We start from the raw sequence: 27,092 nt of genomic DNA on the forward strand, positions 1-27,092 counted from the left end.
TACTAGGGGGTGTATTCAATTGAGATTTTAAAAGACTATTTAAGGATAAAAAAATCTAGTTGATTTAATTAGAATATAATGACTTATAAGATTTTATTGATAATTTTGTATAATCAAGATTTTTAACTTTTGAATTTTAAAGATTATATCATAAGATTTTATAAGATTTGAAAGGACCATATGGATTTATATCATAGGATTTACAACTGGGTTCGACTATAAAGCCATAGCCCAAACCAAAATGTGAAACTTTAAACAATTCAGTCAACTATATGAACCCGGTAATTGGATGGGAGACCCAGATTCCTGGTTCTTTTAGCCTCAATTCGCTTAACTTTGGAGTTCCCATGACTACGAAGTCAATGAGCTCTCAAAAGACCTCGTGCTAGATGGAGGCAAGCATGTACATATAAGGCACATCACCCCCTCTCCGTTCGTCAATGTGGGATGTTACAATCCACCCCCCTTAGGGGCCCGACGTCCTCGTTGACACACTCGCACAACACGGCAGAGTGACTATGATACCAAATTGTCATATCCCGGGATCGGCTCCGCCGTAGCACGATATTGTTCGCTTTAGGCTCCCCTCTCTGCCCTCATAGTTTTGTTTCTGGGAACTCACGAACAACTTCCCAATAGGTCACCCATCCTGGGATTGCTCTAGCCTCAATTTGCTTAACTTCAGAGTTCCCATGACTTCGAAGCCAATGAGCTCCCAAAAGGCCTCGTGCTAGATAGAGGTGGGCATGTACTTATAAGGCACATCACTCCCTCTCCATTGGTCGATGTGGGATGTTACAGCACAGCTAGTAACTCCACTCAAATAGTTTACAATTCTAGCCCTGCTCCTGGTGTTACCTTATGAACTATTACTGTTATGAGATATCATATGGTTCTACGCAAGTGGAGTTTCTGCCCTATGTTTTTTTTTGTGGTAGTATTTTCTCTTCTATCCCCTACCACCTTATTTTTCTCTTCTATCCATGCTGACCGAGGCAACAAGAACAAAAAAGAAGTATTCTCGTTGGTCATCTTCTGTGTGAATTTCTAGTCTTGTTCGTCTAATGGATAGTTTCATTGAATCTCAAAGCTCCAAAAAAAAACCTGCATAAGAAAGTTAACATGTATAGAGTAACAATATGCTTGGTTGTAATGTATACTATTCCCTAGGAAAAAAGGGTAAAAGGAAAGAAGAGACGAAAAGTTACTTCCCTTGAAATTCTCCCAAACCTCCTATGAGTAAACAACATGAATCATGGCTATATGCAGTGAAGGTGAAGTGGGTTTGCAGGTACAGTAGAGAAGGTGAAGCGGGTTTGCAGGTAGAGTTGCAGAGATGACTGGTGGCGGTGAAGCTTTGGGTGTTGAAGTTGGCTTTGAGAGAAGGCGAAGTGGATGAGCACAAAAAACAATCTCACGTGAAAACAAAAAGTCTCATGGATTAGGGTGGGATTTGAGATAGGGATACATCTCACTAAAAAGTCTCACACAATTTCGCATTTGAAAAAATCCTTCGAAATTCACAAGTTTTTGAATACCATAAGACTTTTTGTTACTTGTTTAAAGTCTTGATTGAATACCACAAGATTTTGACACTCACTTTAAAAAATCCTAATAGTCTTAATGGAATACTACAAGACTTGTTTAGATGATTTAAAAGTCTTAATTGAATACCACAAGACTTATTTATCCCAAAATAATCTTTTAAAATCTCAATTGAATACAGCCCGCAGGGCCCATTAAATTAGGGCCTCATATAATCTAATACAAAAATACTTATGACTAAAAGTCATCATCAATAAACATGTAATGACAAAAACATACCTTAGGCCTCTGTTTGGATGAAAGAATTGCAAATTACATAGAATTCTAAAATGACGGAATTTAGATTTCCGTCATTTCAATTTCTGGCAATTGAAAATTTCAATGTTTGGATTTATGTATGTCGAATTTTGTAAACGACAGAAAATTGAAAATTTCAATATTTGGATAACTCATGTAAATTGTAAATGACAGAAATTAAATATTTCGTTATCTTGGTCTTTCTTCTGCCGACACTATTATTGGAATGTGAGTTCCATCAAGCGCCGCAAGACAATTCTAAACATGAAATATAAAACAATATAAGTATGAAACTTAAGATAACTAGTTGAAAAATAAAATAAAAATCTTTTTTTCTTTTCTAGTTATATAAGTACCTCAAATCACTGCCATTTGCTTCTTTTGGAACTCCCAACAGTACTTGGCTAGAATTTTATGTATTCTTCACTAATTCTCATCATTGCATATAAGACTCTGTTAAATTGTTGACTAATTGTTTCGATTGAACGGTAATAGTCAAAACCAATGACTATGTATTTCAAGTTATGAGTAATTATTTTCAAAAATATTGCTATAGATTTTTCAATTGAAATATTTCTTGTTCGAACCAACCCACCATTTTCTTCTAAAATTCTACATAACTTTTGAATGCACTTCTGCTAATTCAGAATTGATCAATACAATCAACTTTTTTTCCATTGTACATACGGTTCAAATAAGATCGCATTTCTTCATCCCAATCATGTGAGTGCTCTTTAACACGAAAATATCATAATACCATTGTACTAGCGTAACCATAAAAAAGATCATTTTATAAACAATAATTGTGAAATGAATTTTGGCATTTTTTTTCTTTTAATGAAAAGTTCGGCTCTGTTTTTTTAATACAAGTTTTGGCACACTGGAAAATATGAATTCTCGCACTATGGAAATTGTTAAATGACGCCTATTTTGGTGGAAATTAAACTTGGGAGTTTGATGCCTCAATTTCCACGATTTTTCCGCGCGTCATTTAATAAATTCCATGCTTAAGTTGCCAAACAAAGGAATTGTCAATTTCTCAATAATAATAATAATAGGTAGAATGACTTCAATGAGACTCAAACACGAGCCTTTCTATTAACGGATATGCACTACAAAGCAAGCTCCCGCCACACACACTTTTGTAATAATATGTAGCACGCTAAAGTATATATACAATTTCTATAATATTAATATATATAATATAAAGAAATTGTTACAAGTCCTAATTTTTTTAGATATAATGGATGCAGGACATCAATATTGGACTCCTCAATAGAAGTCCTCCAAGTCAACATGTGTACATATAAACAAAGAGTTTGTCCTTGTTTTTAAACTTAATTACTTCCAATGCCATTAAATAGAAATGGTAAATAGATCGACACATCCCAACTTTCATGGTTATTTCCTGCAATCATGTTCATTTAGTCCAAAGCGCTGCAGATTTCGTCCCAGTTGCTGCAGATTTCTTGCTACTTTAATGGAGATTTTTTTGGATACGAAAATTTTAGGAACCTGATTGTCAAAAGTAAGAAATCAATTGTCGAAAAAATAGGGATTGGGTCTTCTGACATTGGGTTACTGAAGTGCAGTTCCTCACATAGGGTTGAATAGATTACCTTTCAATGTAAACGCTTTAGTGGTTGGATGCAGTCAAGGGTGCTTCTCACTTAATTGAGGAAGAACCTTCCTTTCATATTTGAACCTTCTCCTTTGAAAAAAAACCCATGACTTTGAATATAGATCTTAAATTAAACGAAACAAAGTATTTTTTAATCCCTAAATAATAAAAAATCATTTGGAATTGTTTTTCTGGAAATGATTCGTTTTCCTTAAACACCTACCTATTATGTAGGTGGCATTAGAAAACTATGCCTATACCACAGGTTTTTTCCTCAGAAAAGTACATAGATTCCACATCTGTTATTTAATTATACCTGGTGAATGGGTAGACGACGAAAAATACCTATAGTAAAAAATACCTAGGTAGAAACATATGAGATGAAGTTTTCTTCAACGCTAAGAATGTAATACCTGTATCAAAGGTAACTAATTCATATTGTACCTCTACCACAAGATGCCAGTCAATGTAAACAAAGATACAACGAATACCTGTGTAATAGGTAGCTTATATCACACATTTCATAGGCTTAATTATACCCAGAATACGTATTACCTGGGATATATTTGAGATATTTTCCTTTTCTATTCAATGACAAATGTGGTAAATGGCTTCAGATTATCACGTGAATTATTATTACTCAATTCAAGGCATAGGGGCAACATTGGAACAAAATATGAGGGTGAAAAAATAAAAATAAAAATAAAAATATTATATCATAAAATATTAAAAAGGAATGTAATCCTATGTGGCACAAAAGTCAAAGGACTTGTATCAAAGTCACTAAATCCAAGGATTAAACCCAACTTCTCAATGGAAATTTGGATCTATGTCAACTTTTTTTTTCGGTGACCTTAAAAAATCAAGAGCCTTGTGCGGTGGAGCCACTTGCACCACCCCAGAGTCCAAACTAGCAAGATACGTTGAAACTGATGAAAATATCACGGTGATTTTGCCCACAAGATAAGGAGTATGAAGTTAGGCAGCAGCAAACTTTGACTATGGCTAAAGAAATTCTTCATTGCAAAGTAGCAGATTGTGAGATGTAAGCATTCTGTTGGTGACCATCGGTGTGTGCAGGGAGGAGAGAAAAGATTAAGGGTGAAGGTCTTTTGGCCTGGGTGAAATGAGGTCCAATGGATCCATACATGTGTGGAATTTTATCTTAGATTATTGTGATACTTTTCCGATATAAAGGTTATGCTAATTTCCATTCATGACTTGTATCGAACCAGGCAACCCTATATCTCCCACACATCTAAATACGGAAAATTGAAATAGCGCCTACTATTACCATAGAAGGTAAAAGAAGTAAATAAAGGAATTCCGTACAAATTGGTTTAAGCTTGTAGGATGGATATTCAATATGTTAGTCTCGTAAAAAAGAAGTTGGAAATCTATCTTTTATCTCTCACTTTCTGAAATTCTCACTGCAATTACTTCCTTGTTGCATGATATCTTGGATTAGCTGTGTAATGTTAAGGTGAGAAGATCCACCTTCTGCTACTGCTTTCTTTGCCATCTCTCCAAACTCTCTGGCTCTCTCTGTTCTCCCTTGTCTTTCTTCTCCATCCATCATTTTCTCTATGGCTTCCTGCACATTTTCCTTTCTCACCATTACCCCAATCTTCTCTTCCTCTCCCCACTTTACTGGATATTCCACCCCAACACTCACAGCAATTTTAAGAACTTGTACAACTAGTTTTTCATTGAGAAATTGGTCTGCGAACAGTGGCCATGTGACTAAGGGCAGCCCTGCACATATCCCTTCCAACTTCGAATTCCAACCACAATGTGTTAAGAACCCCCCAACTGCAGGGTGTGATAATATGAGTGTTTGCGGTGCCCAACCCCGAATCAAAAGGCTCCTTGCTTTCGTTCTTTCCTCGAATCCAGTTTCTGCAATCCAATTTTCCAACTCCTCTGATTGACTGCATCCCCTTACAACCCAAATGAATGGTTTTTCTGATGCCTCTAAACCCAATGCAAGCTCTATCAGCTGGTCGGTTATGAGATTGCATAAACTTCCAAGGCAAGCATAAACTACAGAACCTGGTTCCCATGAGTCAAGCCACTTCAAGCAGTGATGTTCGCCAATGGAGGCCTCGTTACCTCTATGCGCCTTATCCAAGTCATCTTTGTTGCATAGCGAAGCCGGGCCTATACACCAGACTTTAGCCGCCTTCTTGTATGCTTCAACATATGCTGGCTCCAATTCTTCAAAAGTATTCATGATTATCCCATATGTTGCCTTCTCGGCTGCTTCAAGTTGGTCATAAAAATCTGTCATATTTGGAGTCAGGGGTCCTGGCAACTGAGCTTTGGTAACCTCGAATCGATCAGGGAAGTCAGGCACAACAAAGTACTCCGAATCGGATGTTACATTCTCAAGAACCTTGGATGTATGTAAACTGTGGACGCAAAGGAGGCAAAAGCAACAGAATCCACTGAATGATATCCTTGGAATGTGAAACTTCTGGGCAATGCTGATTGTCCATGGCAAACACACGTCAGAGAATATTGCATTTGGCTTGGGAGTTAGCTCTTCAAACAATTTCTCCGCCGGCTGTTGTAGCAGGGCAGTTGCAAAAAAAAATTTATCTGCCGAACCTATTGCAGGTAGCATGTCAAGGTTCTCGCACCCGTCCGGCAACCCTGCTTCTTCAGATGGAAATCTCAGTTGGACCAACCGGATTTGGAGCCCAGATTGTATGGCACGAGTAACAACTGTTTGAAAACGGGCGGCGTTATGCGGGGTGGTGACTATGGTGATGGTGATGCCTCTTTGTGCCAACAGCCTGGCAAAGTCCATCATTGGGATCATGTGGCCTTGGGCCATGAAAGGAAACAAGACAAAGTGAAGCTGGCGCTCTTCATCACGGGAAGCCATGGAAAATAAAATTGTTGCTCTATGAAGTAGACCCTCTTACTTGGGTTAAATAACAAAATTGTTGCTAGCAGACAATGGTGAGTTTTCTGGTGACGTAAGAGCATACATATGCATTTGTTTGTTATCCAAAGAAAGAAGAATTCATGGATCAGAATTCCGTGGGCTGTTTTCCCACTTCCACATAACTTTCATTCTCTTTGCATCTCCTCTCTTTCCCCTTTCATGCAGGACTTTTCACTTGGCTGCATTTCCTACAGATATTTATAGAATAGAAGTTGAAAGAAGTAAACAGAGGAAGCTGCAGGCTTTCATGGACTATAAAAATTGTGAATGCGGAGGCAGCAGCTTCAGTGTGCGCAACATTATTCTTACCTTTAAACAAAAATTACACACATTCTATATATACATAAGAAAGAGAGAGCTTCCATTGCAACATTCATAATTCGATGAAAATCTTCAAATTCATGTGATTTTAGAGCATTCAAACTCAAAATCAACTGGATGACGTAGAGCACGTGACAAAAATTCATATGCAAATGAAGTGACAAATGGTTCACATATGACCGATAGTATGTTTAAACACTGGAATTTACAAATATTTTACACACTCACTTGTTTCTGGGTAAATCGGCAGAATGTTACAAGACAAGTCTAAATTATGCATATGACATAAATCTACAACAAACAAATACACAGATGACCCTAGGCACAAATTATGGATTGACAACTGACAAGGCTACAATTGACATGATTTACAACAGCTGAGAAATTGGCATAAGTCACTTACAATTATAGACATCGATATTCGATAACCCTACATACTAAAGAGGTCAATGCAGAGCTCTAAACATTCACCCTAGCTGCTTCATTCTGCACCTTGAAAATGAACATCATGACTTCCACATTCCCTCATGCATTGCTTTTTCTTCAAACTCTGGAACTTGTGGTCATCCAGGATCCAAGTCATCAAACATGGGGATGTGTTTTCGAGTACACAGATGAAGATGACCATTTGAATTTCTCTTTTATAGATTTCTGCTTCATTTTAGGCTGAAGAATCATGACTTCTTCGACCTGATTCCACACGATCAACTCGAGCTGCTTTCCATGAGGATGACTTTGAGAATTTTAATAACAAACCAAGAGCAGAAGAACATGTTGCTCTCACCACCGCATCTGCTGACTTACTCATTTTGCCTACTAATGTTCCAAACACCTATATGAAGCCATGAATCTTTGTGAATATCAATATCCTATGTTAGTCTTTGCTATGTCATAAAAAGATAGCGCTTGTCTGAAACTGACCTGTGCATAATAGAGAGTCAAAATGTGCTGATCATCTGACAGAGATAGCATACAACTGGAGAAGTATATAGCATTTGCCTGAATTATTGGCCATGGTGCATCGAAAGCCTGCAACATAAAAAATGCAAGACAAGTCTTTTGGTACACATATTGCAAAAAAGGAAACAGGTAACATAACCATTTGAAGTGCTAGGCTTATACCCATAAAATCACAGGACATTATGAAGTATCTATAAAGGCCAACCATTATTTATGATAGGAAAAAACACTAAAACTTGTAGAAACTTTAGTTTGGAAACTGATGTAACAGCTTACATGGCACTCTATGCGTATCACACTACTCTACCCCAGCATGTAACGAGCCATCAGTGGCTTGCCATGCAAGCTGCCACACCATCTTATCAAGCCAACTTGGTACATATAGCAAGCATTAATCTTCATGATATGCCAATTTAAATCAGTCAATTAACATGTTTAACATGAATATCGATATTAAACAGCTTGGTGTGATGACAGAAGGCTAAGACCCCAAACAAGCACAAGAGGGATGAGACCATTTGGCAGAGTGAGCAGCGTGGTAAAAAATTTCAAGTTATAAAAGCTCTAAAGGACATGGATGCAGGTGTTTGTAGAAGGCTAGAAGGTGTAGGATCTAAGATGAGATGTAGGTGTACAGAGTAGGAGAAACAGTGAACCCTTAACTTTCCTTTTCGATAGGCATTTGGTGCTGCCACCCCTTAGCAGGGTTAAGGCTATCTCATGCTTCAGTTGAAATATGCATTACATTCACTTAACATGGCAACCAAGACATATATTTTTCATATAAAAAAAAAATGAAGGCTTTCCAGCATGGGAACCTGTATTGTCGATGCCATGTAAGTATCAACTCTAGAGGGAAGATGCTGAGCAAATTGCTTTGTAAGGTCTCTGACAAAGTCCTCGTAGTCAGTTCTGAAAAGAGAACAGTTGGTGTGACTTCAGGTATCCATATAAAGTTTTACTGCCATAATCATTTCATAAACTCGGCCTCAAAATATGTCAAGGGATACCGATGATCATGATTGAAGCAATGCATGTTGAACAAGGGCAACAATCCTTCCATTTCCAGCAAGGGGGCAATTCGTTTGAGAGTACTCTATTTATCACTAGAAAAAATAAGTCAAAAATGTATCTGTAAAGCTTCGTGCACAGAAGATGTAAAAGGGATTTTAACCAATTACCCGGCAAGCCTGTCGCACACTAACATCATCATCATGCAAATGCAGAACCAAGCGTGGGATGGCAGCATGTACCTGAGAAAAGAAATTACAACTATATGAGCTTTTATAGGTAAACCCCTGTTAAGTTGGAAAGTTATTCCATTAACCATAAATAATTAAACAAGTGGCTAAGTTAGAACAATAATTGAGTAAACTACCGCCAAAAAAATTTAAACCATGATAATCTAAATAATGTCTATGCTCACATTGACCATTCATAGGTCATCAAAGAAAAAGGGTACAATTCTTAAAAATGAAAACAAAGTTAGTTCTTCATAGGATCAGAATGAGTAAGAGACCTGCTCAAGAAATGCTTCGTGCTGTGCCCCAATTCCGTAGTTGCTTAGTGCTCCAAAAGCTGCAAAAGCATTAGCTCGCATCTTTGGGTTCATGCATACCTGTTTCAAACATGTGGTACATTAGTCTACATATGAGCAAAATCAAATGAAACATACTCCAAACAACATGCAAGATGCCAACTTATTTCCAAATATTAAGTGATATAAAATGCATGGTATCCTTGGGCCCAATTTAAAGACTGTTCTAACCTAGTTTCTTAAAAAATAACTTCCGGGAACATCCCTCAAAAGTTAATTTCCACTGTTTACCAAAGTCCCTCCTCCCTTCATTTCTAGAAGAGGCTTTTTAATCCTTTCCCAGCATTATGTCATGGTTAGTACGTGCAAAGTAAAGGGATTTGAAGAATGTTTATAGAAAGTGTTATTATCGGCTCCTCCGAAGACTTAATAACAAAATTAATTTAGGAAGGAAACGTTCATGATTAGATCTTTGTAATGAATTACCAAATTTTTAGGAGTGCGGGCATTGATGTGGGGGTGGAAGGTTTATCCTTCCATGTGTTGCCAGCATCCCCCATGATATGTCACCAGGATGTTGGCAAATTCTGATACTACTGGCAACCTCTTTCGCTAAAAAGAATCAATGTTGAACATTGAAAATTGGAGGAATGGGGAACATGGGACACGGATGAAATCACAGGTGGCACATTGACCCAATTGAAATGTAGGGGGGAAATTGAGATTTTCGGTAAAGCACAAGAGGGAAAACAATAAATAAGCCTAAAATATAAACTACCAACATATCCTTGAACAAGTACACAACTTTACAAGTATTTTGGAAACATTTTATCATACGGAATCAAAATATGGTAACAAAGGAGGTACCAAGAAACATAAATAATTTCTTGAACAGTATTATTAAAGAGTGAAGTACTGCACCTGAAGATTTCGAAGCCGTACAGAAAGATTAAGCAAAATGGGGTCCACTGCATCGTTGGGTGATGCCTCAAGCATCTAATACATGAGAAATGAGTACTCAAAAATTGATAGTAAAGCAATGATTACGAAAAATAAAAGTAATCAAAAGATAATTCTTAAAAATTAAATTACAAACATGCACGAGAGAAAAAGGGAGTGGGAGTCACCGTGAGTAAGCAAGAGACTGCAGTTAATTGCACAGATTCATCAGAATCATCGAGTAAAGCTAATATTACACCCAGAACTTGAGTTGTGTACTGCAACATATGGATTGAAGGTATCTGCAACTCAATAGTTTGAGAAATGTCATTTCCTCCACAGTGCAAAGAATGAAAATAAGAATATAATACAACAAGAAATAATAAGATCCATAGGCATATAATTCTATATGAAGGACAAACAATCAAACAAAAATGTTCAAATCAGACAATTTTCTCAGGCACGCAGAATAACAAGATTGAGAATGGACATATGATTACAAAACATCGTCCAAAGTCCAAAAGAAATCGAATGACTCTTTTCTCTTGAAAGCCAAAGAAAATTCTATACCAGAATAGAATTCTTTTTCCAACAAACAATGCAATGCTTACCTCAAAACAAATATAACTAAAAGCACATGCATACAAACACCAATGAGTGAAGTGAGAAGTGCACATATTCATATATGGAAAGCTTTTCAGCAAAAACTGATAATTATAAAAAGAAAAACTAAGGAAAGAGAAGCATGCATAAAAATCTAAACAATCATTCCTGACAATTGTGTGTAAGAATCGGGAAACCTGTACTAGTCCTCTCAAACACAAGCGCCTAACTGTTGGAGACTCATCTGATACATGTCGACACAACACCTCCACGATCTGCTCCAATAGGGAGCCAAATCCATCACTGCATTGTCAAGAATATTATTTAATAACTTGAAATAAAAAGTTGACCAATCATTTTTTCTAATAACACAAAAAAGCAACTAAACTAACAATAAGCAAAGAACTAAATTGAATCTCAAAAGCACACAAGAAACTGAAGGAAAGAGAGCAAACAATTGTTATTATGGACAGGAACAATGATACAGGCCCAGGTAATCACAAAGGTGAACGAAAAATAGCCACATTACCGACAATGACATTTCAAGCAAACAATGTTTGCAACAACCAGATCCCACGATAACAATTCATATCATGGAAATAAAAAATAACCTATATACTAAATAAAGTGAAATAAATGAAACCAATAAAAAGTTGAGAGCATTAATTGACATATTGTGCATACCTGTAGCGAACAAACTCTGATAATGCAGCAGCTGCAGCTTCCCTTTGGTATCTTTGGTGTCGATTTAATGATTTACTTAAAATTACACTTATGCTTTGAACCTTTAAAAAAAAGTGTCCATAAGAAATTGGCAAGCTACCACTATCAACAAATTCACTATAAGAAGTAGAACACAGCTTAAACATTTATCTCTTAGAAGTCTCCACCTAGTGTCATTTGTCATATGTTGTTTTCATCTCAACTAATAAGTTCCACTAAAGATCACAGAATAAAACTAGATATTTAAAACAATAATATGAAATCGTCTCAAGTCAACCATATTACCTCTTTTGGTCTTTTTATAGAGATGCAGCCCGCTATGTCTCCAATAAGATTGATCCACCTCTCATTTTCATTATGCTCTCCATCTCTAGCCAGAATCTATAGATAGTACATCTAAATTACATTCCCTTCAGATTGCAAGAAACAATTGAAGAATCCATAATAAAATAGCTGAGTAATTGTTGTCTTTATATCCTTTTCTACCTTTCCCATCTCAAGATCTCCAACACATTCACAGAACGCTTGGAATGCAGTTAGAAGAGCCCTGACAGAGCATGAAAAGTGGGACAAAATAACAAATTTAACAGTTAAACTCTACACATTCTTACAACTCACATGTGTGTGTTGATCTTTATACAGGGTAAGTTTCTTGCCAATCACAGTCTGACATGTTATGTTGGCATCAAACTGTCAAACAAGAGGTACAATTGTATTTGGATGTGCTGTCTTAACTGACAATCTGGTACACGTCAAATTCTCTGGAAAAAGAACAAAATATACATAGCGGACATGCTCTTTTTTCCAGACTGAATCTGAGCCATTAATTAGGTGGTCCAGATTCCCAATCTGGCAACACAAGCATCTAATCTTCTCAAATTGTCTGGCAACATAACATTACCAATATATAAAAAATGTGGGTACTAGATGCTTACCGTAATGGATCATGTTGACCACAGCTAGCTAGACCATGACAAGTTCCCAATTGGAGAGTGAGTTCAGCAAGAACAGAAGCATAATTTTGTTGAACAGCCTTCTTGCCTATTTTACCACCACCCCTACAAAAAAAAGTGGAACATAATAAAATCGACTAACCTGAATAAATACATCTGAAATTTTGATAATCAAGGCTAATTCTAGAAACCTGAAAAATGCAGTGACAGCAATAATAGCAGCTTGTAGAATGTCATTCTCCATTTGACCGTCAACCAAATGGCTAGGATTGTCTCCTTTTACTGAATCACCTTTATGGATGGGATACTGGCCAAAGACACCTATCACATGCTCCAGGAACAAAGATGAAAGAACTGTATGCTGGGAAAATGCCTGCAGGACAAATGTCAAATAATAAACTTACAAGAAGTTACGAAGAAGACTGAATAAATACTGTTAAGATCAAACTGAACAAATCAAAGCAAGGAGAACATACACACACACACACACACACTCTCTCTCTCTCTCTCTCTCTCTCTCTCTCTCTCTCTCTCTCTCATGTTTGGTCAACCAACCACAATTCTCAATTGCAACAGAAGCAATATAACCTTTTGAACTTTATTGGTAATATTTCAGTAAACAAAAACTCTGATACAGATAAAAATATCCTAACTGAAAGCCACGTGGGACTCACATAAAATGCATCCTGCATTGGCCAGCCACCACGTAGTCTAGATATATCTTTTGTTACTATATCCCTTCCAGATGTGGCCAAAACTTCATTGAAGACAACTTTCGAACTAGTGCTCTCGGCTAGAGAAGAAATCTTCTGGCAGTTAAGGATACTTCACAAATATTGGAAAGAGAACCAAAAGAAAAACAGAACTACCTATCAGAAGTAAGGATTAAAGATAGACAAGTGTACTGACGTTTCTGACACAACCAGCAAAGAGGTTAAAACAGGCAACAATAAAGAGTTATACACTTAGATAAGCAGCTCCAAAAGCGAGATTCCTCTTTTATCAAAAGAAAATTACAATTTTTCCCATAAGCAGTGAAAATTACCATGATAATCAAATGGCTAAAAACTTTCCTACTTGGTTGATTTTTTTCGAAGGATGATCCTTGAACAGAGACCCAAAGATATACAGTTTAGATCATTGGAGCACGTTGCCAGATAGGCCCCAATATGGTGGTCCCTTTCTTTCATAGTAAGAGGGATCCTTTTAAGAAGGGGACGGTCTATATAATAGAGGTTAAAAAAGATACAGCAGCAAGAGTTTCCTGACGTAAATGCTTCTCAGTTACATGGGTGGCAGCCATCAGCAGAGCTTGGGTCGTCCTATAGACACACACACAATATATACTATCAAAGTGAGAGAACATATAAATATATTTCTTAATCAAAAGGAGAAAAGCTCTCTACACTCTGTATTCCCTTTTGAAATATGTTACTAATTTAAATTTTCATTATTTGGTAACCTTGAAACATCAGCTTCACTCAGTTCTTTCCCTCTTCTTGTGACAAACTCAATTACAGCTTGAATGGCCCCTTCAGCTGATTGCTTGATCTTATCACATATAGCTGATGTGCAACCATGCAGAGTAGCTATAAGCTGCAAGGATTCCTCAAGAATAAGATGAAGTTGTTGGACTATTGGTTTCAATTTTGAAAAACATATTCATCAAAAAAGCAATTACCTCGTTCTTTGTCAGTAATATGCAAACAGAGGAAATAATTCTGCTGAAAACCTCAGATGGATCTATAGAAGCATCCTGGGAATATAGAAGAACCAAAAGATTTCCGTAGTTTTACATTTGTCCACCCATGGTTTCGCATGAAAGATATGATGAGAGAACAGAAGAAAAATTAAGAAAGCAGGTAAATGTATGAAAAGAACTGGCAATGAACCTACACTCCTCAAAATAGCGATGACATCCTCAAGGGAAGATAAAGCACTGTAGGACAATTCTATGTCCACACCATAACTGGAAGTTTCAGGCCGTGGAAGTGAAAGTGAGATGCTAAAAAGCTGATCAAGAATCTATACACAGAGAGAGAGTTAGGTCACATGCAGCCAAATTGAGAAACAATATTTAGATATCCATATGCATTTCCAGATAACAATGAGGGTAACATATTTCACTATGGGGGATTAACCAAATGTAACTTAAGTGACGCTTAAAAAAAGGCTAAGTCTGCAAAAACATTACCTGCGCAGAGACTGTTCTAACTTCAGAATTAGTGTCTGCACAACGTGGAAGATACATAATGACCCTGTCTCCCAATGACAAGGCCTCACGACTTGGCAATACAAAAGCCGCTGGCAGTTGAACAAAATGATAAGAATGCGGGTAGGCAAAAGCAAAAATAAATGGAAAGCTGTTTCAAGAGATATTTTTACATGGTAAGTTGGAAAAGTTCCCATGCAAGTTACGGTCAAATTGCTTGTTGTGCGTGCAACTTCCTTGGCAGCCCAGGGCACAATGTGCAGTGATGCAAACTGTCCGAAACTTGAGAAGCATCTCATGTACTGCAAGACAACCTCTTCTCCTTTGATAATCCATAGGTGAAGAAACATACTGATCAATTTGTCTCAAGATGTGCAATAACTGCTCTGCTCGACTTCTCCCATCTTCTCCACTAAATTGTCATATAATGCTTATCAGAAGCAATATGCATGACATTGTAAATAAAGCAGAAATGTATGGAACATATAAACCCCATAGAATTTCCCTAATTAATTAATTTATAAAACATATAACTTCATAATCATTATACATTAAATTGTAAAGAAAAGAAACACATATAACTCAAAGGAGTTAGCTAATATGTATGTTTTAGAGAGACGCTTGGATACATAAGACATATTATATGTATGTTAAAGTTAGAGCCTTCAACCCAAAACAAACTGGCAATGAATGGAGAAGCCTACAATTCACATATGGCCTACTAAGTGAAACATCTGTATCACTTATATTAGGTGGTGCAGAGCATGTGTGACCAAATTGAACCTGGCACATATATTACTGCCCGCTTTGATACCACGTTAGAGTTAGAGACTGTCCAACCCAAAACCGGTTGACAATGACTAAAGAAGCTAAAATTCTATATATTGAGAGATGCAAGGCTTAGAATTTCTTGATTTGAGATTTTTATATCGTCAATCCCTACCAAAAAACAAAATTTTGGGGTACAACAAAAATCTGTATTCTCAACAAATATCGGAGGGATTCACCGTCCAGAGTGAAAACTCATAGTTTTATCCCGCAGGTGTCAAATATTTCACAACTTAATAAATTAATAATAGAAAATCGCACATAACATGATTTAGTATATATTCCAAAATTATTAAAGAATCCTGGTAAAGCATCTGGTAACTTTCACACAAAAAAAGGAAACAAAAAGAAAACCAAAAAGCAAAGCAGTTGAGCAAGACTTCAAAATGATGACAGGATGATGTTTGAGAAGAATAAACACTTCTGAAAAGCATACTATATGTGATTTAAAATACCTTGTAAGAAGAATCGCACACAAGAGAGTGATGAGGTTGTCAATAAGACGATTGACGACATCTATTGGATCATTTGGTAAAGCAAAGAACCCTAAGGTGGCCTGTCAAAATTATCACAATAAATAATAATAAAAATTAAGCAACAACCAATCAAAATTGTGTTTCCTGTTACAAATAGTGCATCAGCAAAATAAACAGCAAACCTTTAATACATGGTTTCTGGTTTCAATCGTTAGTTTTGGCTCCACAGAGACCAATGTAGTGCAGGCACTTAAAGCACGGGCCTGTAGAAATTAATGAAGAGTGAGAAAATTGGAAAAGGTACAACAGAAGTTGACCATCACATTTTGGGAGTTTGTTTCAAAAAATTTACCAAGCAATCATTTTCTTCTTGGAAATATATTAGTGAAATTTTTTCCTTCCAAGTATTCATTTTGCTACGACATTGATTTGCAATGGAATAATTTCTAAAAGGAAATAGGTGTAGATTTAATAAAATTTTTAAGTTTTAAAAAATTTATATTTATAGTTGTATTGGAAAATATCCCCCCAAAACATTTTCCAGGTTTCTCCTAATCTTAGGAAAAATATGGTTCCCTAGATTGTGGAAAATTGAGTCAAACACCTAGAAAATTGTGTTTTCCCAGAATTTACTTATTTTCCATGGTTTTTCAGGCAAAATAAACACAATAACTCCAAAAATATTACTAACTTGCGTGTCCAGAAGTTCCAGACTAGAATCTGAAAAGCTTTCACTGTCATCTCGTCCCATTAAAGTTAATATATAGTCAAGCATTTGGTCCCTTCTTTTTAAAGGAAATGATGAACCATTTTCTGCAGCATTAATGACAGCACGACCTGAAATATCAACACATAAGTTTCTGAAAAGTTGCATTGTACTAATGAATGCAAGTCATCTAAACCATATAGCACAGAACATAACAAATGCGTCCAGCGAGCAACTGCATCCCATTATGCAAGAGCAATTGTATCCTATTTTGAGGATTGTGATTATAATATCTCACTTTAATGGAAAATATCAAGCCTTTTACAACAAAACATGTATACACCATCACCCAATCTACTACATAAACAGTATCTCTCATGTCATTGCCCATGTTTCTTTTAGAGTTTAAGTTGGACTATTGACTGAAAAAAGAAATTAGCATGGGAAGCGGTTGTGTCTTAGAGGGTTTTGTCTATATTTCATGATGTTCTCAGGTGGATGTAATTACTCTTAGGCATTGATCAGAAGATTTAGTTTGTCTACTATGTACCATTACACAGATTTTCTTCAACGAAAGTATGTTTACTTAACCAAAAGAAAAAGTATGTGACCTACACCCTTGGAATCAACTATGCAAGCACCACATGAACAAGAATCAGCCACACATATGGCCCCAATCTCTATGGAAACATGCATGAAAGAAACAAAATTCCCTGGGGTGATATAAAAGAAAGAATCAATTCAAGAGACAACCTACTCTTAGCAAGATGTAAACCAACCCAAGAGGAACAAGCTCTTGGAAGTTCAAACTTTTTTATAAACAAAAACATGGAAATGAACAAGGTTTATAAACTGAAAGTCGCCAAAGTTTTATCAACAAAATTTTCATATAAAGAGCATATTAAAAACCTTAACAAAACACAATAAGTCCAAGCCCACAGCAGCAGCTTTAAAAATAAGCAAGTGTAAAAATGACACCCAATTTCTAATGATTTCAACAAACCTAGTAAATCAATAGCAGTAATGACTGCTTGCTTTGCAGTAGGGTGGCGCACATGAAGAAGCCGTGAGAGCATATTAGTCCCCTACATTAAAAATAAGTAATCAATTTATAAATTCTTATGATTACTTACAAATAAATTGGCCTTTTTAAATTCATTATAGGGTCAGAATTCTAAGCAATAGGAACCTAGAATTTGTAAACTTTTATGAAATTCTCATTAAAATTAAACCGCCAAAATGATGTGGCAAACCTAACTAACTTATATTATACAAATCCCCTCTTTTCATGCCATTGATTCTTAGTACATTATGTATTTACACTTTAAAAGGGAGAAAAGGCTGCTGAAGTTTCTTTTAAATGTGTATCTTGTTGTATGTACATGGACGTGCAGGAGTGAATTTGTGCGCGAGCATATGAGACCTTGTGACTTAATACTCCAAGTATATTGTGTGAGTCTACACTGAGATTGCATTATACTAAAATTCAAGCCATGAGACCACATGACTTCATTTCCAGTATCTGTGTGAGTCTACACTCACATTACATTATACTAAAGAAATACAACTACTGTTATTCTTAGTCAAGGAAATGCATGTATATTTGTGCATCTGTATGAATGAACAACCTGTATCACCCACATCCCTGGCCAGAAACTATGGCTAAGCTTACGCGAAGCATACAGAGAGTGACCACCTGCTCTCTATTCTTAGACTTTTACATTTTGAATAATATTAACACTTTAACGAATCACGATATAAGTTCACAGAGAACAAAGAAGGGAGAAGAAAAGAATATTTTATTTCTTGATTGTTAGAGGGGATAAGAAAAAGACGAGACATCATACCACAAGTGCATCTATTCTGGCTTCAATTACGGTTGACGGAGCATATTTCGCAGCATATCCATACATTAGAGCCAAAGCAGCATGTATATCATCAGATTCTTCGGTTTTGAAATCATCAGAGAAAAAAGATAAGAATCTGCAATAAATGAAGCAACAAAATTGTTTATGTTGTATACGATAAGAAAATATATATTTACACCCATACAAAAAGTAAATTGCCAATTGGAACTCAGAAAAGATATAAACAAATAAATAATAAAACAAAGAAATAAAGGTACACTGCATCACAGTCAACAATTTCTCACAATTTTTTTAAATGAGTAACTACATTTACTGAAAATATCAAAGGAACACATCTTAAAAGTTATTTGATAGACATTTGTTTCATGCTGGGTAAATTGTTACCTCCTTTTATGTTTTTAGAGAATTCCACCTTAAAGTTTCCACTTGCATTATAGATACATGTTGTGGGAGAGAAAAACAAACCCTTGCAGATGATATTTGTTGCATGTTCTCCACCTCCCTCCCAAAATTTTGAAGGGAAGCTTGACACACAATTAAATCCAGAAGCATAATCACAATATCCCAGTGCCTGCTCTTGGTGGGTAGTGGAGAAATTTAAATGTGGTGGTCTGAAATTTTCACCGGTAACAGAGGAAGTTTGCACAGTTTCAGTGTATGCGGTGTCCTAATGAACAGCATAAAGCTTTTCATAATGTAAACACATAATTACTTTTCTCAACACCGAATTTCTTTTTGTTTAATTTGAATGTACCATGATGGCAATTTCTTAATGATCTGCAAACATACTCTGGATAACAAGTGAAAAGCACAAAATCATGAATAAAGTAATCAGCATAATGAGAAGTACCAAAATCCTTTAAAAAAAGAGAGAAAGAAAGAAAGCTAGAAAGCTTTTGGGGTAGTAGAGACACACGCACAGAGAATCTAACAATGTATATATATAGCATTCAAGAAGACAGGCAAGAACCTTCGAAAAATGCTTTGCTCAACATTATCCAGAATGCCTTTTAGCTTTTCCAGGACTGTGTCCAAGTGGGATGCTGCAACCTGGACGTGGGAGGCCAAAAGGAATGAATAACAAATGCTGGAAAGATGGAAAGAGTAGAAAATTAACTATGAATAGTAAGATACCAGCCCCATGGCTTTTGCCAAACCAAGCCTATTTGTTGGAATTGTGATGTTAGCTTGTTTATACATCCAATCTATCTTATCACGGACATAGGCCCTGTCATTCACTTTTTGAAGAAACACACCAAAGCAGCTGCAATAGAGAAGATAATAATCAAATTTTAAAAACACCTCCCAACTCAATCGATACATTAGTGGAAACCCCAATCGACCACAAAAGTAAGCCACCCAACGATACCGTGCACATTCTCATATTCAGCAAGTATCATAAATTCATTGCTAACATTCAAAATAGTCTCTCTTTGGAGCATAATAAAGCAATACTGAATATAACATTGCTTCCTCATATCTAGTAAGGATCTAGTAAAGCAACACTGGCTTGGAAGGAATAATACCGATGAAGAAGTGCAGAGTGTTCGTCATCAGATGTATAAAGTCCATACTGTTTGGTAATTGCATTTCCAAGGGGTATCACCCAGTCAGAATCTTGAATCACATCCAAAGATTCTGCAAAAAACTGTCACACAAATCAAAGTGATTAATTCATCTTCTTTGTCAACGAAATCTGGATGAGCCTATATGTTACCAATTTACAACATGAACCCAATTGCTCCCATTCCAAAAGAAAAGAAGGAAGATGAAAAAACTACGACGTTACAGAAACATGTTAGAAAAAAAATTGAAAACTTTGCCAATGAGTTTTTTGCCCAAAAATCAAGAATACTTATGAAAAATGAAACAGATATCACCGAATTTCAAAGTTCAATTGCACTTACATTGATTATCATGTCGTCCCAAGTCTCTTGATAAGAAGGATCTTGCCTTAAATCTTCTGTGTCACTAACATATGCCTTTAATTTTGGAATCTAGAGCTTACCAAAGAACAAAATTAATTAGACTGCATTACTAGTCATTCATTTTGACTGCAATTGAGTAAAAAGAATAGAACACATAAACAAAGGTAAATTCTTAGCTGTGAAATCTTTTGCCAAATTCTTTTCCAGGAAACAACAATTTTAATATAGAAGAAATTGCAAAAACAGGATGGACAAGAAAAGTCCATCAGGAACAAAACAGAAACCTAACAACCCCCACCATCCCCTCTCTTCTCCTCCCAAAGAAAGAACAAACAAAAAAACTGAAATAGCAGGGAATTTGGTACAAAAGAAGTTGGGTAACACAAATCGGATCATCATCAGATACTAATTTTTCTTCTCTTTCTGAAAAGATTTTGTCACAAGGGTATTTACCACCTTTTAACCCAATGAAGTTCATGAGAACATGACAGTACATAAATTCCAACATAAAACCTTCCAAATATAACTCAAATACGTAATTTTTTAGCTGCATGATGATGATATACCTCATCTTGCCAAAACAAGTTGATATTTTTTGGAAAGAGAGGTGCCAGATAGCAAAGAACCTGCAAGGCAACATATGAAGAATTACAGACTATTCCAATATAAGGTGAATGGTCACCAGAGCATTACCAATATCATTTATTTATTTTTTGAAAAGAAATAGCATAAACAATAACATGAAATTCCTCCAAACCTTCTAATTTAAGACAAAAGCTAAAAACACGTTAAAAAGGAATATGATTATGATATGCTTACTGTCAAAATCTGACTCGCCAGCTGCTCCCTAGCTAAAGGATCATGCAAAAGCACCACCAAGCGAACAAAAAGCTCCTATTAACACAAGTAAAACAAGGGTTGCTGAGATCAATTGTCTTGTAGTGCACAAGGAGAAGTCTAAAATTCAATATAACAAGAAATCTACCTCGGGATTTGGTATATCAGCACGAGCTTTGCACTCAGCAAGCATAGTATTGCCATTAGATCTATGCCTGCACAATTCTGAGATGCATCTGCAAACCTGTAGCAGCACAAAGTGTTAAAATTCATGAGATCTATGCCCCCACAAACTGGGAAATTGCATTCAAATAAAACAGCTGAATTTTGGGTATCTAAAATAACCTCCATGCAAAAAAGGGAAATAATATGAGGATGCAGAGGAAGTCCTACCATAGCAACTGCACCAGTATAAGCCTGTGGAATAATCATCTTCAGTAGAAAAGGCCAAAGTATATGCTGCACAAAAATAGAAAAGTTTTTTATTTTATTTCAGATAACATTACCATTCATACTTGTACACAGAAACCCCTTCCGAAGCTCAAACAATCAGATAACAGCAGATGTACTGAACGCAGAATTGACAATTTGGCATACCTCCATTTCTGGGATCGTAATAGTTAGCAGAAGAAGGCCTTTTTCACAGATTGCCCTTAACTCTGCTGGACAAAGTGTCCCAATTTTCACCTAAGAAGAGCAAACTAGTATTAAATGCTATATTAGGCAACAAGTATTACTTTCCTATAAACACCTTGAATCTCCTCCACAAATCTGATCCTTAGAAAGCTCTATGATTTTAATATTAAAGTAAAAATCCACCTTATTCTGTAACTGACATGAGAGATTTTCAGGGCCATATATCATCAAGATTTTATCATTTTCTTTCTTGCTAATGTTAGATAAATGTTAAGAACATCAAAATATAAATTTCTTTTGTGGCAGTTAAGAAGATCAGTCGCAGCATTTATGTTTTGGAATCAATAGAATCAGATGCAAACCTCCAATCTCTTGTATTGGAAAGGAATATTGGGGTTGCCTGATGCATCCTTGGACCTCTCAAGGTCATTACTATCCTTATCTGTTAGAGCACAATGACGCACAAGATATTCCACAAACAGCTCCCCAGACGGACCAATTAAGTAACAATGTGAAGCCATAACGACAATCAACTACACCAAAGGAAAACAATCTGAAATTAGGAGACAGGAATGACATAAGTGTTTTACTGAAAGTCTTGCAGAAAAGAAAAACCCAAGGCTTACAACAATCAATTAATACGACATACCTCTGAAAGCACCTTTCGGACACCTAAATCTTGATCATCTAGCAGGAATTGTACAGCTTCAATGAGATTATGCCGTTTGCTGTGCCAAGCTTCAGATAGCCTCCAAATAAAATCATAAGGATGTCAGATCATGTAAGAGAATCAAAATAGAGGCCACTGACAAAGCAACAGAAGGTAAAGAAACCTTGGCAAGAGATGTTTTAGAACACACAGCGCACCAAACGTCAAAGGTTCTTCCTTCAATCTGCATTTCTGGTAGCAGACATGCACAAAACAAAAGAGACCACCAAAATTTTAGTTATACTTTGAAAACTAATACAAAAAAAAAAAAAAACACCAGCTTCATTTGTATGTTAGATAAATACTTGGCAATAAGAATAAACACTTGGGGAAGAAAATGATACTCACATTAATAAGGAACACAAATAAATCCTCAGGGTATACCAAACCAACTGTCAGGAAGCAACGTTGAACTTCATTATATGTCTGCCCACAAGAAAAAGAAGTAACATAATTATTGATTACTGAAACAGTTAGCCATCGACATCAGCACAAAACCACAGAAAACTATGTGGACAAAGTCCATGAAGCAAAAGGCAGGAAGCAACTTTTGTTGCTCTGGGAAAAAAGAACAGAAAATGTATCCTACTTGTTACACAAATGTCAAAGTTATTCAGGATAAAACATGCTAGCTAATCCAAGGAAGAAAATATAAAGTACACATAAAGGCAAGATGTAAAGAAAAGATCCCCAAAATTCAACCAATTTGACAGATGGAAAATTAATAGCAATAAATAATAATACTCATAATGAAAATTAGTAGAATGTAAGACAAGGCTTAACTCATGATCTGGGATTCTACTCTCAACAAATCATAAAGAAATACATTTTTACACCTTCAGTCCAACTGAGAAATCTGAATGCTCCTTGTTGTCATTATTGATGCAAACCACCGGCAGGAGTGTTGATAGAATGACTGTGAGCTCCTGCAAACCATCATGAGAACAAACCAGCACCAAATAGATTATTTTTTTCATCTCGCACATGCATAACAAAATTAGTAGTAGCCCAACAGAGAAAACAACTTTTGATAATTAAAGCCTATGATGTACACTACGACCTCCTCCGTGATAAGGCCATACTCATGGTCTCACTTTACAACAGATTAGGTGTTTCATTCCTTGAGAATTGGTAACAAGGTTGAACCAGGAAAAAAAAAAAAAGAAAAAAAACATCAACAAGCTCAACCTTTGCAAAAGCAGTATTCTGAAACTTCAGAACCAACAAACTCATTAAAAACAAAAGAACGTGATAGAGTGTGCATACCTCAAAATCAAGTAAAGGAGGACCACTTTCGGACAGTAGAGAAGCATGTAAGAGATTGTGAAGACTGCATGTTGCCAAAAAGGCAACATCTTGATCTCTTTTATACCTGATTGACAGGAAAAAGAAAAAACGTATGATCCTTATTGATGTGTATGGATGTGAAATTAGTGAGGATGTGTGTATCCATGTTTGTCCTTGAAAATATATAAGCACACGACCAGAAAGAAACTATTTTAACAAGGACTTGTCCATAAAACATATATGTATATTGCAGAATATTAAACATATACAGCCAGGATGAAGAAGTAATGTATGACAAATCAATCTTACAATTCCAATATTGTGGGGACAAGTCTGGGTAAAGCCGCCTTCAATTGTGTCCGGGTAATAAGGCCAACCATCTGACCTAATGCTTCTACAGAAGATATGCGAACCTACTCAAAAAAGAGTTTAATCAAAACCAGATCATGTCAATAAAATGATGCAATGGGTTCTCTTATGTGTATATATATATATATATATATATATATATATATATATATAAAGAACGAAAAAAGCATGCCATAGATCCAGGGAAAAAAGAAAATAAATGGCAATGGAGATAAACAAAACAGAATCGCAATGGAAAATAGTGAGATATTACAATAAGAAATAGAGCAAAAATACTTTCCAAACCTTTAGATCCCGTGAAGCCGCCCAAACTCTCAACAAAAGCTCAAAAACAGAATTCAGAAATGACCTGCAGTTTTTAGTCATTTAGACATAAAATATGAACGAGCACATGAAAAAAAAAGGAACCAGGACTGAAGAAAATGTAACACTACGAACAACAAAAACTTGATCTCACATGATGTCACCATCCAGAGGTGAATGCGAAGGGATATCAAGACTATATTGCCAAACAGCCTGACACCAACATTTAAAAGCTGAAAAGAATAGGTCAAAGACAGTGAACATGAACAGGGAAAATAATTGAGTGAAATTAGCTTAGTAACCGTTTTACTGAAACTGTGTCAAATCTAGCACGAGAGAGAGAGAGACAGAGAGAGATTGAAACGGAAAATGTGCTGCAAATTACAACTTCCAAGAAAACACTTCTTACAAACTTTACGTAAAAACAGGCACATGGAAGAGTCTTGTAATTAATCGCAAACTAATGGCCAGCATCTCTGTGTTTATGAATTCAATGATGCCATGCTTTGGACAGCATTACTCAGTCATATATAGAAAACCAAACTAGAAACCAACCAAAAACGAGAATGGGTTAAGTAAGCCATGATGAACCAGGCAATCAAGCATGTTAACCATGAGTTAATCAATTTAAGATATTCTTCCTTTTTTTCCTCTATCAAACAGATAGACTTAGTTTTTTTCTTTTTCTTTTTTTGGCCAGATTGATGAAGTTGTTTCAGTTAATTCCAAGGAGACCGGAAAACATGTTGGTAAACTCCAATTTCACTTCACAATATTAGAAGGCAAAGAGAAATTCAACAGGAGAAAGAGGCCAAAGACAATTCGGCATACCATTAGCAAAAACGGGTCGATGGACATCTCGTACACTTCCAAGAATAGGTAGAACCCGTGAAAGCACATCTTTCAATCGTGGGGTGAACTGCAATGCTTTAATATAATTAAAGCAAAAGAAATAAGGTATGACACATTTTAGTTTAAGCCAAAAAAGAAATGCAATAACATATGAAAACCCCAAGCTCCACAAAAAGCACAAACAAAATTATAGTTTAATAGTTAACCATCAGCATAAGCAAAGTCTGCTAGTATCTGAACCATAGCTGGTAAAGCTGAGTTTGGCCCAGGTAAATGTAGAAAAATTTCTTCCATCATCTGCCAAATTAAGAAAATAAAAGAAAAACAGAGTAGAAGAAAAGGTTAATAAAGAATCTCAGGGAGAACCAGGAGAAAGGGAGGGAGTGGGAGAGAGTGAGTGAAGTCATAGCATAAGTGTAAGATAGGAAAATGTGAGTTTCTGCTTATACGAAACTTACTAGGTCTGGCAAATGTAAGCCAATTGAAACAAGAAGGCCTGATGCAGCTCTTTGCCAGTCTGTATTGAGCTCCTATATCAAACAAAACACTTCAATTAAATCATGCAAGTAGTTCCACTAAGAAATCAACGGAGCATCATCCGGATGAAGAACACAAGGTACCTTGGAGGAGATGATCTCTGTGGTGGCAAGCTTCGCGATCTTAGACATGAAAAGAGGGTCGACTTCGTCATTGTCCAAGGCTCTGACTCCGTATGCCATCACTTGGAAAACCCCAGCCATGTTACCAAAACGCTGAACCCGTCATATTAAAAATAAAAACCCCGATCACACCACATATTCCACTTGAAAATATATCGAAATAAACCCCAACTTCAATTCCAAGGAAACAGACACAAAGAACTGAAAAATACCCGACGTCCTCCTCGCGAACTGGCCGAGCAACAATCGAGAACCAAGAGAGGACTCCTGCAATGGCAATTACAGTTCAATATACACATATAAACACACAATTTATATAATATATATATATATATATATAGAGAGAGAGAGAGAGAGAGAGAGAGAGAGAGAGAGAGAGAGAGAGAGTACAGGGCAGCAATGTCCTTGAGCGAGGCTATGGAGGCCTCTCTGACCATGGGGGATTCATCAGCGAGTGACGAAACCAGAACTTGAACAGCCTCTGCGATGAAAGCTCACCAAACGGTCAAATTTTCAAGATCAGAGAGTGCCAATGTGAAAAATAATAATAATAATAAATTACAATGAAAGTACCTAGAGCGGGAATTGAACTTCCAGAGCTTGACGACGCCATAGAAGAACCAGAAGAAAACAGAAGAAGAAAAGGGGAGCGATGTTCGAGAATAAGCCACGGCTTGAGACCCTGCAGCTATTTGCCCCGCAAACTTTCAACGGTAAACGGTGAATTGTTTTGCCGCACAGATCTAATCTAACTCGGTGCCATCTTTTTCAAGTGAATAATTTTACTTCTGGCTCTGGGCAGACCCGCGGGAACTGTTTGCCTCGGAATAACCCAGTCGTTAAAATTAGGCCCAGATTGCATATACGTAACGTCCAGCAGCCGTAGAAGATCATGGGCTTTGGGCTAATCGGGCTAAAGAGGATGACGCTGTGGGAGCCATTTGAGGGGCTCTTGGAATTTTGGACAAGG

The 27,092-nt window shown here is 36.4% G+C and overlaps 2 protein-coding genes across 8 annotated transcripts; both read right to left on the reverse strand.

The window, feature by feature from the left end:
• Positions 1 to 4,848: 4,848 nt before the first annotated feature.
• Positions 4,849 to 6,381, reverse strand: LOC117636057 (UDP-glycosyltransferase 73C1-like). Its single transcript, XM_034370493.1, has one exon. It carries the CDS (start codon positions 6,351 to 6,353, stop codon positions 4,875 to 4,877), a length of 1,479 nt encoding a protein of 492 aa, XP_034226384.1. The 5' UTR covers positions 6,354 to 6,381; the 3' UTR covers positions 4,849 to 4,874.
• Positions 6,382 to 6,882: 501 nt separating this feature from the next.
• Positions 6,883 to 26,839, reverse strand: LOC117633973 (protein SHOOT GRAVITROPISM 6). Of its 7 annotated transcripts, XM_034367852.1 has the most exons (51): positions 26,696 to 26,828; positions 26,513 to 26,603; positions 26,335 to 26,389; positions 26,084 to 26,215; positions 25,922 to 25,993; positions 25,670 to 25,760; positions 25,443 to 25,538; positions 24,766 to 24,844; positions 24,594 to 24,657; positions 24,249 to 24,352; positions 23,919 to 24,024; positions 23,489 to 23,578; positions 23,001 to 23,078; positions 22,777 to 22,844; positions 22,593 to 22,692; positions 22,306 to 22,476; positions 21,905 to 21,994; positions 21,701 to 21,766; positions 21,456 to 21,551; positions 21,290 to 21,364; positions 21,037 to 21,096; positions 20,450 to 20,539; positions 20,069 to 20,190; positions 19,677 to 19,806; positions 19,513 to 19,592; positions 18,522 to 18,657; positions 17,678 to 17,759; positions 16,660 to 16,805; positions 16,151 to 16,231; positions 15,948 to 16,048; positions 14,838 to 15,076; positions 14,647 to 14,756; positions 14,349 to 14,477; positions 14,134 to 14,208; positions 13,915 to 14,048; positions 13,702 to 13,774; positions 13,127 to 13,258; positions 12,644 to 12,825; positions 12,435 to 12,557; positions 11,986 to 12,046; positions 11,785 to 11,880; positions 11,461 to 11,561; positions 10,974 to 11,079; positions 10,362 to 10,475; positions 10,156 to 10,230; positions 9,217 to 9,315; positions 8,879 to 8,950; positions 8,708 to 8,793; positions 8,516 to 8,609; positions 7,659 to 7,766; positions 6,883 to 7,569 (listed from the first exon to the last, which is right to left on the reverse strand). In XM_034367852.1, the coding sequence occupies exons 1-51, from the start codon at positions 26,733 to 26,735 to the stop codon at positions 7,399 to 7,401; spliced, it is 5,172 nt and encodes a 1,723-aa protein (XP_034223743.1). In that variant the 5' UTR covers positions 26,736 to 26,828; the 3' UTR covers positions 6,883 to 7,398. The 7 variants fall into 7 exon arrangements, 6 of the variants coding, with proteins under 6 accessions (XP_034223743.1, XP_034223744.1, XP_034223745.1 ...); XM_034367853.1 differs by lacking the exon at positions 16,151 to 16,231; XM_034367854.1 differs by lacking the exons at positions 10,974 to 11,079; positions 11,461 to 11,561 and having other exon boundaries at positions 26,696 to 26,829.
• Positions 26,840 to 27,092: the final 253 nt, after the last annotated feature.

This window comes from Prunus dulcis, chromosome 7 (genome assembly GCF_902201215.1).
Source record: "Prunus dulcis chromosome 7, ALMONDv2, whole genome shotgun sequence".
Lineage (NCBI taxonomy): Eukaryota > Viridiplantae > Streptophyta > Magnoliopsida > Rosales > Rosaceae > Prunus > Prunus dulcis.